The following is a 17,338-nucleotide window of genomic DNA, read 5'->3' on the forward strand; positions in this document are numbered from 1 at the left end:
GTGGAGAAGGGCAGAGAATGTGAGGAGGCTGCCCATGGGCCAAAGCAGTGGGGGACGCAGGAGGAGGTGGGCACTTGGCTCCCCCTCCCCACTATTCTGTCCCTGCTCCACTGTCGCTGTAGCTGAGGCGAGGCAAGGCACCACTCCTCTCCCAGGTTCATCTCCGCATCTATAAAGCCAGGCATTGGAAGAGCCAGCCTGTAGGCTCACAGCTAGGGTCAGAGAAGGTCAAGTCTGTGGGGGTGTCCTGGAGGGGGCTGGAGCTGGCCTGGGGCTGGTGGGTGAAGACCTGTGTGTCAGTGTGTCCAGGGGGTCACTGGGATCCCTGGGCTCCGTGGGAGGGATATCCCAGACAGAGGGAGGAGCTGTGCAAAGGCCCCAAGGTGGGGCTTCTGAGGGCTGAGTCTTCCTGCCCCACAGTCACTGCAGAGCCTGACACATGGCAGGCGTCTGGTCTACAGCACCTACTGTGTGCCTTTCTGTCAGTGGGGAAGCTGGAGTTGAGCACTGAGGGTGCTGAGTGCACGGCCCCAGTGTCCCCCTACTGTGTCCTGAGGACAGGGTGAGTGGGATCCCCTGGCCCATGTGGGGGCAGGGTCCTCATGACCCACAGTGGGAGCACCTTCTATGTATTTCTTTTAGGCTCAAGAATGGCTGTTTTGGTGAAAAGAGTTGCACCCCGTGCCCGGCGAGCTTGGTCACTGTCGAAAGTGAAGATTGCCACTGGCCTGAGCAAGGCGGTTGGGGGTGGTGGTGCTGAGGCTGGCGCAGGAGATGGGCAGTCCCCACCCTCTGCCCCATGTGGCTGCTGGGGCCTCCCTCTTGTCACGCCTCTGGCCTTTGCCCTTTCTCCTCCTGCTCTGACAGGGGAGCTCCTATGACCTCTGGGGCCCACCCCATCACCCCCACCCAGCAGGCTGATGGTGCCTCAGGGCCTTTGCGCCCACCATCCCCCTCCCCCAGCCTCCTTCCCTCAGGGCTTGCTTGGATGGTATCTTCGTGGAAGCTCCTTTCACCCTCAGCCCCCTTTCCCCACAGATCCCCCAGCCCCACCGATGCCCCACACCTGCATTTGTGGTGGAGCACATGCCCCAGGCTGGGGTTCCTGCTCCCTGCTGGTGCCTGGCCCCGGCACAGAGTGGGCCTTCCACAAGTGACTGCAGGCGCGGCCTGGTGACAGGATGTGGGCCTGTCTGTGTCCTTCATTGCTGTGTGACTTTGGGCAAGCTGCCTAGCTCCCAGTTCCTCAGTTTCTCCTTCTGTGAAACGAGAACACGAAATGCCCATCTCGTGGGGATCATGAGGCTGGGTGTGTGTGTCTCCTGGTAGGGCCCGTGTGTCATAGGCACTCAGGAAGTGGTGCTGGGACTTAGTGTCAGGCTGACCACTTGATGCAGGAGCTGAGCCAGTTTAGGGCAGAGTGCAAATGTGGCTCCCTTCTCAGACCTCGCCTCAGTGGGCCATGGGATGGTGGGCCTTGCTCCTACCCTTGCTGTCCCTGTCACTCTCTGGGCATTGGCCTTTTCCAGGTTCAATCTCATGGCAGAAGCCACCAGCTGGGGCTGCCGCCCTCATTCATTCCCACTGGACAAGTCCAGAACTCAGATTGACTGACTTCTGTCACACGCATGCTCCACACCCAGGCTCCTTGGGCAGGTGTGGTGGGAACTGTGATTTGTAGCAGGGAAAGTAATCTCCTCCCCAAGTGCAGGACCCTCCTACAAGTATTTTCATGAGGGTGTGTCTCCCCAGCTCCAGGCCTGAGCAGGCCTCAGCACATGTTTGTGGAATGAATGGACGCTGTGCGAATGAACCCAGACACTTGGGGGAGGGAAAGCTGCAGTGGTCGGGGTGGAGGGAGGCCCGGGCTTCTCAGGCCGTTTCTCATTTGCCTTTCCCATCCCCACACCTCACTGCCAGCCCCAGACCTTGGAGTCCAGATGCTCTGCTTCCTGACCCAGTACAAACCCCAGTGGTTTTCCACCTTCCTGATGGTGATTTTGTGATGGAGAATTTCATCGCAGAGTTTGCTGATTGTTCCCTACCGTGTGATATGTTTGTGTTACCACTGATTTAACATGAGCATCAGTCACAGATGACACTGTGTCAGGCTTCCGAGGGCTGGGATATAGCTGTTGAAAGGCTTCCTGTCTACCTGGGCTCCTGGCCCCACTCCTGTGCTGGGCACACATCACTGCCTGCCACCTGTGGGACTCGGAGCCAGGAGACCAGCTCATGTCCCAGGGCCATTTCCTGCTGGTCTGAGGCCTTTGCAGGGGTCTTGCTTCTCTGAGCCTTGTTTTCTCATCTGTAAAGTGGGCCTGTGGGGATGAGGAGAGACGAGGCAAAGGAAAGGACTTTGCAGATTGTCACCCAACTTCACTTGGGACAAACGCCATCCACTTCTGTGCGCCTGAAGTCCATTTATTTTCCAAGTTGGTGGCCTTGAACCAACACAAAGCTCTGACCCTTCTGGGGCGGGGGGGCCACCCAGGGCTCCACAGAAAACCCACTGTGGCGGTTACTTAGCTCCACCCTCTGTGGGTTTGATTTCTCAGCACAGGCCCCTGTGGGAGCCAGCTGGCTGCCAGCCCCTTCCCTTTTTAGGTCATTTTATTGGGAAGAATGGCAGGTGTGCACCATGCTTTTATCTATTTCTTTTTCCAAACACTTTCTTCCAAAGAACATTCTTAAAGACTGACTTTGATCCTTGGCAAGGTGTCAGGGAGTTCACCGTTTGCAGTTTTAAAATAAGAAAGCTAAATTTAGAAAATGTGGAGCAGGAATGAAAAAGGAGTATGGTCTCTTCCCTCCACCCACCTTCCTGGGGCTGAGTGTTCACCTTCATCCTCTCCTAGAAAATCTGGGATGCCAGATCCGAAGCCATCGTGGAGAAAAACGGCTTCACCTCCAGATGCTGTGCAGGCTGTGTGTGCTGGCTGCAGTGCCGTGTGCCGGGCGTGGCCGTGACTTTTTTCTGAGTGCAGCTGATGCTCGCAGCTTCTGACAGGGTGTCCATGATCCCCACTGTCCAGCAGAGGAAACTGCTGCCCTGAGGGCAGGGAGCCATGCCCAAGGCCCTCTGACCCCAAGCCTAAGCTCTTTTTGCACCTGGGATCCCTTCCCAAATGGCCTCCCGTAGGCGCCACCTCCACCTCACTTTGGCTGTCTGTACAGTGGGAGACCCAGCTGCCTAGAGGGTCCCTGGAAGTTGCATTGATGAATGTCCTCAGGCTCCAGCAAGGGAAGCTGGCCAGGGGGCCTGGGTCTTGCCCAAGGTGACACTGTCAACTGGTGGCAGAGCCCAACCCTGTGCTGCCCTGCCGAGAGCTGAGGAGAAACATACATGGATGTGTGGGCGGGTGGCGGATGTGCAGACGGGGCCTCCCTGACGGCAAGGCAGGATCTCAGTGCAGGGAGAGGGCAGGGGTGGAGCAGGGAACCCTGTGCCAAGGCCAGCTGCCTGGGTAGATGGGGACTGTCCAGGACTTCCCGTTCAGCTGTGGGGACAGTCCACGTGCAGAAGGTCGAAGGGCAGATCCAGAGGGAAACTGCCAGCTCCAGAGCTCAGCCCCTTGGGAGCCCCACAGGAGCACTGAACAGTTTCTAGAACTCTCCAGCTGTCACAGATCTGTGCCTTTTCATGGCTGTGTTCCATTTGCCTAAAATACCTGTTGAACTCCTATTCATCCTTCAACACCCAGTGTGATCCTCTCCTCTGACCCCTTTCATTCGTCCTCCTGGAGCAGTGAGGGCCCTCCCCTCTGAGAGGCCCACAGGCCCTGTGTTCTGGAAGCCCTGAGCTGAGTGTTACACTGTCTGCCTTCCTCCCCCACCTCTGAGTTCTTTGTGGGCAGGGCCAGGTCCCCGAGGCCAGCATGAGGCTGCCAGCTGACAACAGCACCAGGGAAAGGAGGGGGGCACCGAGACCCAGCCCAAGGGATCCTGCGAGAGAAGAGTCACCGGTCAGAGCCACAGGTGCTCCTAAGTCTCAGGGCCCTGCTGAGCCAGCTTTGAGCCATGAGAATTGGGGATAGTGAACCAAGGTTCCCCAGCCTCAGCACCACAAGGAGCAGTGTCCTGACTGCCGTGCACAGCAGGCAGGCCCCCACCCCGGGGGTGTCAGCCTGACCCTGCCTCTGCGAGCCATGTGGACCCTCTCCTTCCTCTTCTCGCCTGCGCCTGAAGGCTGCCTGGCTCTGCAACCAAAGTCACCATCCCTACCCAGTCCTAGGCAGGGACCTAATGGTCCTGGCTGCTCCGGGAACAGGATACCTTGGAGGCCCGGCTGTGGCAGGCATTGCAGCCCAGGCAGGAGAGCCCTGTGAGGTGTGGAGGCCATCTTGGGGGCCGCAGGCTCTGAGGTGGCAATTTGGGGCCGACACCCTGGGTCTGGCCCCCCAGATCTGGGCCAAGGCTGCCGCCCAGGGCAGGTATGTCTGATTCGGTAGCCCCCAGGAGTGAGACCTGGGTGGGGCCTTTGTCACCTAGAAGTGGGAGAGCCAGGGCACCCCTCTTTTTGGCCTCAGCTTTCCCACGTCTGGGTGACAGAAATCTCACAGTTGACACTGGGGTAGCTGAAGCTTGGGTTCCCCTCTGGGAATGCCTCTGCCCACCGGGTGCCAGTTATTTCTCTCTCCCACCCTCTTGGCTGCCCCCAGCTCAGTGAGGGCTGTAGCCCCTGTTCTGCCCACAGGCCCCAGAGAGGAGAACAGAATCCCAAACCTCTCCAAGCTTCCCCCGGCTCAGGGAGGCTGCTTCCTGCGACGGCAGCTATGGCTGGAGAAGACACAGCCTGGCTGGCTCTGGCTTCTTCTTCAGAGGAAGGGGGAGGGCAGGGATGCAGGGAGCCACGGCTGATGCCCACTCTCCTTGGAGTGGTCTGACCATAGGCAGAGCCACACTAGAGCTACACACAAAGCCAGGCGTGCCAGGGAACCTCCAGACACGAACCTGGGTGAGGTGCTCCCCACTGGGACATGCCCCAGGCACCTACAGGGACAGCTATAAAGGCCCTCTTAGGGAGGGGCCTCCATCCTCAGCCTTGAACCCACACATGCACCTCTTCAAGGGCACGGATGAGCATGTGTCCAAGATGAGCAGGCGTCCAGAGAAACAGGGCCGCCAGAGCGGGAACCACGAGGAGGCCTGCACAGACCACATGGTCCGGTCCCAGACCAGCTTGTGAAATGGTTGTGCCCACTGTTTTGATAGAAATAAGATATGAGCTGGAAAATATCTCCAGGGAATGGGAAGCTAAGAAAGTGGCACTGTGGATTTGTAAAACAACCAAGTAGAACCTCCAGAAATGAAAAACATGAATAACTGAAATGAAAACCTCAGTGGCTGTGTGTGGCGGCTGAATAGACACAGGAGGGAATTAGTGAGTTGGAAGACAGATGATGTGCAGTGTAGCAGGGAGAGCACAGCAACCACGGAGGGTGTGGGGAGGGGCGGCAGGGCCCGCTGCAGGCCTGGGATGGCACAGGGTGTGGGGAGGGGTGACAGGGACCGTTGCAGGCCTGGAGTGGCACAGGGCATGGTGGGGGGTGACAGGGCCACTGCAGGCCTGAGGTAGCACAGGTCTGGGAAACAAACCCGGAGGGAGAAAACAGAGAGAATGGGCAGAGAAATGTTTTTAAAAAAATAATAGTTGAGAATTTTTCAGAACTGGTGAAGTCCACCAATCCACAGATGTGACTCCCTGAGGATCCTCAGAAGGATTCCTAAGAAGGAACTCCACACCCAGACACACCTCAGGGAAACTGCAGAAAGCCAAAGTCAAAGAGAAAATCTTAAAGAGCCGGGGAAAAGAAAGCAATTTTTTTTTTTCTAACCAATGGAGTGGCTCCGGGACTGACAGCCAGTTCCCAATACCAACAGGAAGACAGAGCAGAGCGGCAGCATCCCGTGTGCCCGGGAAAAGGCCACCTGCCGACATTCCATCCGTGGCCCCAGTACATCTCAAGGAGCAGAAGCCAAGTCTGAGACACGAGGATTAGGGGCCAGGAAATCGGTGGGGCAGCGCGCAGGAGAATGAGATGAAAGAGCTGTTGTCTCCAGTGGGTTGGGAGAAGCAGGAGAATCCACACCCTAGATAGGAACTTGGATGGCGGGGTGGGGACGGGGTGTTATGGGGATGGAGTGTGAAGTGGGGTTAAGGGGCCCAACTTGGCTGCAGAGAGCAAGGCTGGAGAGGGACACCAGGGACCCCAGGTTCCCGAGACCAAAAGGCAGGAGGAGGAGAAACAGCCCAACTCAGATTCTTTCCACCGGTGTCTTTTATTAATGAATGCAAAATACAGTACTAACTGACAGGGCATGCATCAGAGACAACAAGAATGCAAGCTACAGAAACCAGGAATGGAGGGCCTCATCATGTCTGAGGTAGAGTAAGACGGTGTCGGGGGGCGGACCCGGGGGCGGAGATGAGCACCGGCCGCACTGGGGCATCATCCCGGCCCACCCGGGACTATGGGCCGTGGGAGGGCTCAGGGCGGTGTGGTGGCCACACTGCGAAGAATGGATTTTTAAAACACTTCATAGCCCCGGATTTGTTTCAGCTCCCTCTTCGTGGACACAACTTCAGGGTTCCCTTGTCACTGGCTTGCGGGGGTGGTCTCCCCACTTGCAGAGTCTGGTCTCCACAGGACACCGTCCTTCCCTTCCCTTCCAAGGGGCAGGCCCCACGCACCCTCGCCCAAAAAATAAAGGAGCTTTGTGTTGAAAACGCCAAGGCAGCCGTCCAGGGAGCTGGAGGCCAAGTGCGTTAAGAAAGACCCTTTTTCTCTATAAAAATAGTTTCGCTTTATAAAAGGGGGGATGCTCCTCTCACATGGGGGAAGGACGTGTGAAAAACGCTCTAAGTGGAGTTCCACGGGGCGGGGCTGGGTGGACACCGTGGTGTGGGGGACCCTCCTCTCAGGCCTACAGGGCTGGGGAGGAGAGGAGGTGCGGGGAGGAACAGACTCCTCCTTGTTGGCCGGGGCGGGGGAACAGCGGGGGCTGGGGAGAGGTGAGGCCGGCCCTTCTGGGGCACGTGGGCTGGCGGGGAGCGAACCACGGCCGGGCCTGCACGCAGGCGCTCAGTTGAGCAAGGTTCCGTAGAGCTGGGCCTTGGTGAGGCTGTCCTTGCGGCTCAGCCCCGAGCCACCAGTCCGCGGAAAGGCCTGCTGGGGGCTGAGGCGGGCGGCAGGATGCATTTCCGGGGAGGCCTCCATGGAGCTCGGCTCCAAGGAGTCCCTGGAACCCTGCTCGGGCTCAGGGCTGCTGGCGGTCCCACACAGCTGCACCCCGAGCCTGTCCCCGTCCCCCCCCTCGCTGGGTGCATAGCCGGGCAGTGGGTCAGCCGAGCGGCCGGGGCTGAGGCTCAGGTCGCCGCCCGCCCGCAGGAAGCAGGGCTCTGCCAGGTGGCCCTGGGAGAGGTCGTCCCCCTCGGAGAAGCTGTCGGCCTTGTAGCTGGCGTAGAGCGGGCTGGCGCGGCCGTCGGCCTTCTTGCCCGGGCTGCCCCCGGCCCCGCCGTAGTAGCGTTCAGAGAAGCTGCAGGGTGAGGCGCGGCCGGCAGCGCTCACGGGGTAGGAGTAGGCGCCGATGTCCTCCACGCTCAGGGGACGCCACTGGCCCCTCATGTCCTCCCCGGGGAGCCGGGCGGTCCCCGGCTTGGCCCGCAGGCTCCACAGGTTTGGGGGCATCAGGGCCTGCTGGGGACCCGGAGAGGCCGGGAAGCGGAAGGTCTCGGCCGGGTACGGTGACATGGTCCGCCCGAAGCCTGGGGCCACTTCGGCCTCCAGCGGGGCCGCCACCGCGGCCGTGGCCTTGGCAAAGCGAGGGCTGCCCTCGTAGGTGGTGGCGGGTGGCTTGCGGTCGAAGAGCTCGTCGCGGCTGTTCAGGTAGATGGCCTGCTGCGACGCGGTCAGCGTGCTGGCCTGCGCGTGCTCCTTCTCCTCCGACGTGGCGCTGAAGCTGGAGTAGGAGCTGGACGTGGGCAGTGAGCCCGCGTAGCTGGGGAAGGCCTCGTGCTGGAAGCCCGCCGGGAAGGCCGCCGCCTCGGCCTCCTCCTCCTCCTCGGCCGCGCTGTCAGTGGAGTTCTGGGCCCGCAGGAAGCCCACGTCGGTCACGGGCGCGTCCACGCTAGGCCGCCGGTCTCGCCGCCGCTCCTCCGGGCAGTAGAGGGCTGTGTCACTGCAGTAGATGTCTCCCTTGTAGGGGGGCCGCGGGCCTGGTTTCTCCACCCCGTCGCAGAAGGCCAGGTCGCGGGCGGAGGCATCGGACAGGCGGGAGGACAGGCTGGCGGGGTCCGGCTTCTCCAGCACCTTGGCAATGACGCAGGTGGGGACGCTGTCAGCGTAGGCCGGGTGGCAGAGCGGGGATGGCAGGCTGCAGCCGTGCTTCTCCATGTGCAGGCTCACGCGCTCCTGGAAATCCGAGGGCAGCTGGAACGGGTGCGAGGAGGGGGACGGCGGGTACAGGGTCACTGTTAGCATGACAGCCCAGCCCTGGCCCTGAAGCTGAGGACTGATGTTAGCCATGACCGACAGGCAGACAGACGAACGGGGGCCTCCCGGCTTCTCAGATCACACCAGGGGGAGCCTGGATCCAGGACGCTGTACTGAACAAGCTCCCAGGGGTGTGGGTGCTGTGACTGCCTGGGGATCCTGGGTCACCTCTCCCCATCCCACTCTGATTGGGCCCAGGAGAGCCCAGAAGCTGCAGTCGCCTGGAGAAGCCGGAACCCAGGTCTGATTCAGGCCCCACTCAAGGCTCCACCCCCCGCCACCCCCACCCCACCCATTTTGTGCCCAGCGAGGGGTTGACTTGCTCTCCCAGGCCCGTGGGTTCTGTGGGTTCTACTGGGGGCATGACCCACTCCCCAGCCCCCCCAGTCATGCTGCTGGAGCGCTCCTGAAGAAGACAGACTCAGATGCAACAAAGATTGAGGGCCAGGGCTGAGAGCGCCTGGTGCCATGTGGGGGTGTCCCGCTACTGTTTGATCTATTTTGTGAGTGTCTCAGGCATGGCCCAGGACCAGGGGAAAGGAACACACAGGCCTGGCTGGGAGATTGCATGTGAGGGGAGGGTCGGGGGACGGGGTGCGCAGGGTGCGGCGACCATAGGCGGGCAGGGGTGGGCCTCTGGCCCATCTGCCCTTGGCATCAGACAGGCCTGGTTCTGGGTCCTGGCTCTGCTACCTGCCTGCCATGTGGCCTCAGCCACGCCCTCTTTCCTGAATGTTTTCTTTCTGAAATAGGCACTGCCGGTCATCGTGCCCAGCCACAGGCTCCTGCGAAGCTCCACAAAGGTCACTCTGCCGTGTCAGCGCTCAGTGGAAGCAAGGACCTGGAGCAGCCCCCCAAAGGAAACAGAGGGCAACCAGCAGCCGGGGTGGGCCAAAGGGACTCTGGTGAGGGCCAGGGGCTGCCCGGCTGCGTGAGGTGGGGTGCCTTTGGCGGCCCCTCCAATGTCATGACCCCACAGGAGCGAGGGGGACAGAGGAGGCTCAGGCTCAGCTGGCATCTTCCTCCTCAAAGATGGGAAATGGCTTTGGGGTAGCACTGGCACAAAAGGAGCCCGGTGGTCCCGGGGCGGGGCGGGCCTGGCTGCGGGGCCACGTTACCTCAGACACCTTGTGGACCCTGCCGTAGGTCTGGCTGCACTGCAGCAGCTGGGCCGCTAGATTGCAGTCCTTCCTATAGAGCTCCTAAAAGACAAGAGAAGGCGTTTGGCGCCACTCACCCCAGCCAAGGCCCCGCCGCCCTGACCAGCGCCGAGTGGCCAGCGGGGGCAGTGGTGTGCACAGGGCCTGCTGTGCGCTCAGCAGGACAAGGACCCACTGCTGGCTCTGGCCCTCTCTGGGCTCCACACTCTTGCCTGCAAAATGAGAGCCTCTTTCTGACCTGGGGCTGCCGGAGCATGGAGGGCCCTGCCGCTGCCCTAGCTGGTGCCCTTGAGCCCTGCCAAGATGGGAACCTCCCACAAGGTGGGGGGCAGTGGTAGAAGAAGGAGCCCCAATGGCCCTGAGCTCCCCCAGGCTCGTAGAGCAGGCCTGGTCTCCCTGTCCCTGTCCCTCAGGCTCCCGGCGTCCTTCCAAAGATGATGGGGTGGGAGTGCCAGGCAGGAATGGGAGGCAGGATGAACCCCCAGCACCTTCCACCCCGCACTTCAGACTTGCTGCTCACAACCCTCTTCCCAGAGTGTGGTTTGGAAACAGTGTGGCTGCAGGGCTGGGCAGGGACTGGGCAGGTGTGTGACCCCAGGCCCAGGCGGGCGCTGGCTCAGCCTCCTGAGCTGAAAACAGATGCAAACAGTAGGACTCAAGGGGTGTGGCTTCGCCACTGAAAATCTCTGTTGCATGTGCCTGTGTTTGGGGCTTGCATTCCCGCCCCTCCGGGGTCCCCACTGCGAGGGCTCTGACAGCTAGCCCTGGGGTGGCCCGGAGGCCCAGTGACCCACCTGAGCTGCCCCATGGCTGCTCCTGGCAAGGGCTGGCCACAGTCCCAACCCAGCCAGCACCAGGCATCCTGCTGTCCAGGCAAGGCTGTCTCTGACACAGGCACCTTTCTGTCCCCCCACCACGGCCCTGGAGCCTCCCTCACTGAAGGCTGGTGCCCCCAACTTGGCCTACACGGTGGAGGGCGTCGGAGTCGCCAAACCCCTCTCAGTGCCTCCCTGGGCCTCCTAGGAACAGAACAGCACGGCTGCCTGAGAGCTGAGAACTGACCCCTTGTGTGACCCCAGTCGACCGGCTGCCCCTGGCACCAGGGGGCTGCAGGCACTGCCCAGCCAGCCCAGGTCTGCCACTGAGCCCCACCAGCCACAGCCAGGAGCGGCTGCCACTGGGAAGCTGGTGCCATGCCCATAGCCCCTGGGGCACCTGGCTGAGTACCCAAGCCCCTGGGCTGTCCATGTCTGAGGTGGCCAGCTCTGGGACGGCTGGGAGCCTTTCCTGAGCAGCCGCAGCTGCTGGCTCGGGGAGGAAATGCTCACGGGACACTCTGGCAGAGCGAACAGGTGGAGGCAAGCACTCTGGCCACCCAGGGCCCGGGGCTGCTGGAGTCGGAGTCCCGAGGTTGAGTTCTGGCTCCGTCTGCGAGACACCACCTGGGTCACCTGGGAAACCACTCAAGCTGGCCATGCCTTTGTTTCCTCATGTGCACCAACCCTGCAGAGAGGCCCCCAGGACTAGTGTCCACTTAGGTAAGGGGCCTGGCCTTGTCATGTTAAGAAGCACCTCCTGTCCCGAGCCCATGTCCTCCTGTCCTCCTGTTACAGCCACACTCCTTAGAAGGGTGGCCTGTGTCTGGAACCACCGCTCCACTCCACCACCGACCTCCAGTTCCCCAAATCCCAGTGCCTCTCCTTGGCCCTCTGACCTGGTCTCTCAGCAGCTGACAAGCCAGCCGGCCAGGGCATTGACTGCAGCCCCCTTCTCAAGTGGTTGTTGGGCCACCATACTTGCCTGGTGTCCCCCAGCCTACTGGCTACTCCCTCCCAGGCATCCTTGCTGGTCCCTACTCCATCCTGGAGCCTCCCTGCTTCTCATCTGCATGCTGCCTCGGCAGTCTCCGCCGGCATGCCGGCCTTCACGCTCAACTCCAGACCCGGGCCTCCTGCTGCCCTGGTGACAGCTCCGCTCCAAGGGCTCCTGTGTATCTCCCACCCAGCTCCTGTCCCTCCCCAGCTGTCCCCAGCCAGGAAATGGCAGGCAACTCCTTTTGTTTGGGCTCTGAATCCTGTAGCTGGGTTGGACTCAGCTCTTCTAACAACCCACATCCTAAATCTTGGTTAGTCCTGTTGATTCTATTTTCAAAACACAACCAGAATCCCAGCCCTCTGCCCGGTTCCACCGTCATCTGAGCCACCATCATCTTTTGGACTATGGTCCTGGCCTCCTCCTGATCTTCCTGCTCCTGTCCTCGTCCCTACAGCCTGTTTCCAGCATGGCAGTCACGTGAGCCCTGGGAAGCTGCACATGCAATCACGTTGCTCCTCTGTTTTCAGAACCCTCCATGGCTCCCCACTGCACTCAGAATAAAGCCCAGGTTTCTGGGAGGAGCCTCTACAACATTGCCTCCTATGGTCTTTCTGACCTCAGACCCTGGCTCCCCCTCCCCCTGGGTGCTCCTTGGCCCCTTTGGGATCCTCCAAGTTAACCAGGTACAGCTGCACACCACGGTTGCTTCTGCCTGGAAGCAATGCTTCTCCCACGGATGTCTGCATGGCTGGCTCCTTCACTCCCTCAGGTCCTGGCGCAGCAGCCCCTTCCGGAAGCACCCTCTTGAAATCTGCAGGCCCTGCAGCTGGCGACTCCCTGGTACCGTTCTTCGCTTTCTGTTTCTCTATAGCATTTCACACTTCTAACATACCCCAGAATTTGCCCCACTCAGATGTGAACTCCACGTGGCCAGAGGTGTTTTTTTTTTTTTTTTGCCTGTGTTGTTCACACCATCATCTTGGAGCCTAGTAGGGTCTGGCAAGGTAGAAGTTAATTCGTGAATGCAGAGGCAGCTGTCCAGGGTCTGTGGAAGGCAACTGGGCCCATCTCACAGGGTCCCTGAAATTAGGCCCCATGGGCAGCCACACGGCTGTGATGCGACACTGGGACTGGCCAAGGGCAGGAGTCCTGAGTGGCCATGACCCCGCCTTGGGATCAGGAAGCCTTGCCTTGAATGGGATAATATGGCCCCGCATCCCCTAGCTCAAGTCCTTACAGCAGAGGGTCTGTTTAAGGACACCCTTGGCGTCCTCAGTGAGACAGCCCCATCTTTCCCCAACTGCACCAGGTCCTTCTCAAAGCCCTGACCAGCCTGTCCATCCACCTGTACCCTGCACCAGCCCCTTGAGGCTGGGGCCGAAGCAGCTGAGCTCAGGACCCTTCAGAGTCAGAATGTGACTCCCAGTGCATCCTGGGAAGCCCTCGCCTGGGCCCACCGGCAGTCTTCCATGGGCCAAGTGTGCGCGGCACTCACGTTGTCCTCCGACAGCTTGTCGATGGTCACCTTGGCTTCTAGCAGGTGGCTGTTGAGGGCAACAATCTCGTGGCTCAGCGCACGCTTCTCCTCCTCATAGTGCTGGCCCTGGGGGTGGGACAGTGGGAGGAGGAGGCCCGTGGTTGGCTCCTGGCGGGCCAACCCAGTCGCTCGATTGCACCCCCTGGTTTGTCCCTTGTAGCCATGAGTGACAAGACACTTAGAGGGCCAAGGGTGTGGGGTTTATGAGCACAGACAGACCCTGGTTCAATTCCTGGGTCCAACACTGCCAAGCCACACAGCCTTGGGGACGTCACTGCCTCTGAGCCTCAGTTTCTCATGTGCAACACAGAGGTGACAGTGTCCTGCCTCAGGAGCTGGGAGTGGGGACGGAGGACAGATGACTTGTGCCTGGCATAGAGCCCAGCCCACCTCACTGGACAGATTGGGAAACTGAGGCTCAGGAAAGGGCCGGTGTCCAGGCACCCAGGCAGAGCCAGGCCCAGCCCCCAGGCCTGCCACCCCCCGTCTCTGACAGCACCACAAAGGTGGGCAGGTTGTTGCTTTCAAAACCAAAATGAGCTGGTCACCAAAGTAGAAAGAAAGGAAACCTCTTCATCCTAGTGAGGGAGTGGCACCAGAAACCCACACCCTGCCCCTCTTGGACATGTCCCAGCAGTGTGTTCACAGAGAAAATGGCGACCCCACTGAGGTCATCTGCAGGTGGTGTGAGGGTCCCCACAGAGGGGTCCCCATGAGAGGCGGAGCTGGGGCTCAAACCTGCCTCTGGCTCACCCAGGGCCTGAATTCGGGCCTCCCTATCCTCCTGGGCCCAGGTCCTTGGACTGGCAGGCTGAGCTGGGGGGCCCGTTCCCAGTGTATGTCCTCCGTCCACAGCCCCTCTTACACACCCCCAGGCTGGAGTGCTCGCACCCGCCACTCAGGCAGCACAGGGCAGCCCTGGACCCAAGTACTTCCTTAGCCTGAGAGCACACCCCCTGCTCCACATGTTCCGTGGAGAAAGGGGTGGGACCAGCAAGACCTGTGTCCCAGCTCCTGAGTGGCCCAGGGGTGTCAGCTGGGTGGCTCCCCCCGGGAAGGAGGTGTGGGGTGGGGGAGTGGGCGCTGCGTGGCGGCCTCACCATGCGGTACAGCTTGTCCTCCAGCTCCTGGTTGATCCTCTGCAGTGCCATGTAGTTGCTCTGAATCCTGGTGCAGGAGGCGAGGGGATCACTGCCATGCAAGGCCTGTCCCTCCCACGACCCTTATGGCCACACAGCCTGCTGAGCAGGGTGGGGCTGAATTTGGACCTCCTGAGCTCACCCCACCAGCTTCACCCTGGTGGAATGTGTGCCCCTCTGCACACAGCAGAAAACATCCCATTAAAGCAAACTTTTGTAGAAGCCTTTCCTAGGCCAGGGCCCAGGACTGTATTTCCCCCTCCACCCCGGGACCCCCTGAAGATGGGAAGGGAAGGCTTGTTATTCACAAGAGACTCTGTCCCATCCACACGCGGAGCCAGTTTACTCACATTTGACCCACAATTCTTACAAACCTGTTATGGGGTTGACAGTTCAAATGCAAATGAGCAGGGAAGAAACTTAACACTAACTATGTGATGGGCCCCAGGGTGAGGCTGGAGACATCACAGTGAACAAGACCCGGTTCTGCCGGGTAGGAGGAGTGGAGCTGAGTGTCAGGTGGGAATCAGGTGCTTGGAGATTCCATTGCTGGTGGGAGGGGGCTTGGGGATGGTGTCCAGCCTCAGACAACCTATGTGTCGTGTTATGGCCCCTGTCTTGCCAATAGGGAAACTGAGGTGAAACTTTAATTACTTAAAGCAGTAACTGGCAGGGCCCAGATTTTAACTGAGGTCTGACTGCACTGCCCAAGCTTGGTTTCCACATGAATGGAGGGTGACATTCAAAACACTCAGGAGGTGGGGCTGTTCGGAGAGGGACAAACCCTCTCCCTATGGCAAGTCCTCCCTACGGGCAACACCAGCCGATTCTCTACAAATACCTAAAACAAATCAAGCCAACAGCAAAGGTTGCATGCTTCTTGCATTTTCTGTTTAAGAAGATGAGAAAGTGCATATTACATTTCAGAAAAACATCCATTTTAAATGTGCACAAGAAAACTGCTTTTAGAAAAGTTTGGTGTTTGAGGGAGTCCAGCACAACTGGATCGACACTTCATTAGCCCGTACGCGCTCAAGGGAATGGTCCCTAAACTGGTTCATCTCCGGGCTAGACACAGCTTTTCCCATCAGGACCCAGGGGACCATGGCTGGGCCCCGGGTGGAGCAGTCTGGGTCTGGAGATCTGCTGGGTTCAAATCCTGGCTCAGCTGCTCCAAAGTGTGACTTTGGAGGAAGAGCTTCCCCTACCAGAACCTCTGGACTCCCTATCTGAGTGGGGTCAACAGCCAGGGTGAGAGGGGAGCACCGCGTGCGGCTTTCCGGGCCTCGGGCCCTGCCCCGCCCCGGCCCTCGCCCCGCCCCGGCCCTCGCCCCGCCCCGGCCCCTCGCCCCGCCCCGGCCCCTCGCCCCGCCCCGGCCCCTCGCCCCGCCCCGGCCCCTCGCCCCGCCCCGGCCCCTCGCCCCGCCCCGGCCCCTCGCCCCGCCCCGGCCCTCGCCCCGCCCCTCACCTGCGCAGCTTCTCCGTGACCTTCTCCAGTTCCTCCTGCGCGCGCCGCAGCTCGATCTCCAGGTAGTGGCGCGTGGAGTCGAACTCGGTCTCGAGCTTCTCGAGCTTGTGTGTGGTGTAGGACAGCCGCTTGCGCAGCTCGCCCTTCTGCTCCTGCAGCGCGCTGCAACGACATGGCGGCGGCGGGCCGGGCCGCGGCGCTGAGCGGGGGAAACTAAGGCCCGCAGGCCAGCCGGGGCGTGCCGCACTAACACGCGAGTACCTGCGCGCGCGCGCGCACACACACACACACTCTCACACACACACACACACACACACTCACACACACACAGCCTCCCGGGCGTCACTGAAGACCACGGCGCCCCAGAGTCAGGGACTCTGACCCTGAGCCAGTCTGGCCTGGGCGGTTCCTCAGACTCCACCAGTGTCCCTCTCACAGGTAAATCCCAGGTGGTGGCTGGAGGAGTCTTTGACCCCAGAACCTGGCCAGTGTGTTGGGGGCGGTTTAAAGGACCCAGGTACAAAGAGCACCCATCAGCACCCAGGCTATCACAGAGCTGGCCCTGGGTGGCACAGGTGACTGGGGCCCTCACTCCTGCTCCTCCACAGTGCTAGGTTGGGATGGCTGAGGCCCAGAGTCAGCAGTGCCACGCCCAAGACCAGACCTGCTTTCCCCAAAATGGCTGTGTGGCCCTGGGACCCTGGGTCACTTCTCTGGGCCAGAGAGATGTTTGGTGGCAATGGCCCATGCCCAGGCAGTGTCTGCCACCATGGCCAGTGAGGCTGCATGCAGCACGGGAAACCTGGCAAGGTCCCGGCCTGCTCAAGTTCCCCTTCCTCCAGGAAGCCTTCCAGAAACCCAGACAATTCTTGAGGCTCTATTTTCTTCCCCCAGAATGGGGTCTCCTGGAGGGTAGGACCCCAGGATGCAGAGCCCCACATGCTCAGGAAACAGAGACCCACTATGACCCACTCTTCCGAGCCACCTGCCAACAATTCACCTGAACTAAAGCTGTGCAAAGGCAGGAGGGTAGTGTGGGGGCCTCCAACAGGGATGGCTCGGAGCTCCCCAAGGCAGGGGCTGCACTTCCGGTTGTCTGGGTCAGAGTGGGTCAGCAGCCAGCAGTTCTTTCCTTGCAATGGGTGCACAGCCCAGGGGCTATCTGGGACCAACATCTTTTGGATTGTGTTGCTGTGAGATGGGGACGGGACAGGCAGAAGTCCCGGGTGTCATGCAGGAAACTTGAGGTGTGGGAGAGGGCCTGGAACCCTGACTCTGCCCAGATGTGCTGTGGGACCTTGGGCAAGAGCCCGCGTTCTTGTGATATTCCCGACCCAAACCCAAGCGAGGGGAGTAGAGGGCAGGCAGGAGGCTCCCAGTCCCGCTGGGGCCACCACTGTCCCCCAGCCCCGAGCAGAGGCATCTTCTGTCTGGGCCCTGTGAGTAAACCGCATGTGGCACTGCGGGCACACACCCAGCAAGCCTCCAGGAAGCACTCTTGGATTCCTGCCCAGGGCTATATTTTTAAAAACAAATAAAAATAAAGCGTCGCTTATGTTTTTGAGAACCTCAGAGAAGGGCAGGGCGGGTCTTCCCAAGAGTCAGTCACCACAAGAGGAAGTAGAGTAACAAGCAACGAGGGAAGCCCTGAGGCAAAGTGCCACAGCTGCCCACGTGGGTCTGCCTCTGGGAGCGCTCTCTGGGACAGTGCTCAGGCCTCCTTC

At 60.5% G+C, this 17,338-nt stretch overlaps 1 protein-coding gene across 10 annotated transcripts in view; it reads right to left on the reverse strand.

Moving 5' to 3' along the window:
* Positions 1-6,263: 6,263 nt before the first annotated feature.
* BEGAIN (brain enriched guanylate kinase associated) overlaps positions 6,264-17,338 on the reverse strand; it is a 51,945-nt gene continuing 40,870 nt past the window's right edge. For 6 of the 10 annotated variants that reach the window (XM_034938147.3, XM_034938144.3, XM_034938149.4 and 3 more), the window contains 5 exons: positions 15,615-15,776; positions 14,108-14,174; positions 12,966-13,073; positions 9,614-9,697; positions 6,264-8,432 (listed from right to left, as the gene is read on the reverse strand). In XM_034938147.3, the coding sequence (XP_034794038.1) occupies positions 7,086-8,432; positions 9,614-9,697; positions 12,966-13,073; positions 14,108-14,174; positions 15,615-15,776 (1,768 nt within the window). In that variant the 3' untranslated portion in view covers positions 6,264-7,085. The remainder of the gene's footprint in view (positions 8,433-9,613; positions 9,698-12,965; positions 13,074-14,107; positions 14,175-15,614; positions 15,777-17,338) is intronic. The other 4 variants (XM_057299787.1, XM_057299788.2, XM_057299786.1 and 1 more) reach the window with 1 other exon arrangement.

The sequence above is a fragment of the Pan paniscus genome, chromosome 15 (assembly GCF_029289425.2).
Source record: "Pan paniscus chromosome 15, NHGRI_mPanPan1-v2.0_pri, whole genome shotgun sequence".
Lineage (NCBI taxonomy): Eukaryota > Metazoa > Chordata > Mammalia > Primates > Hominidae > Pan > Pan paniscus.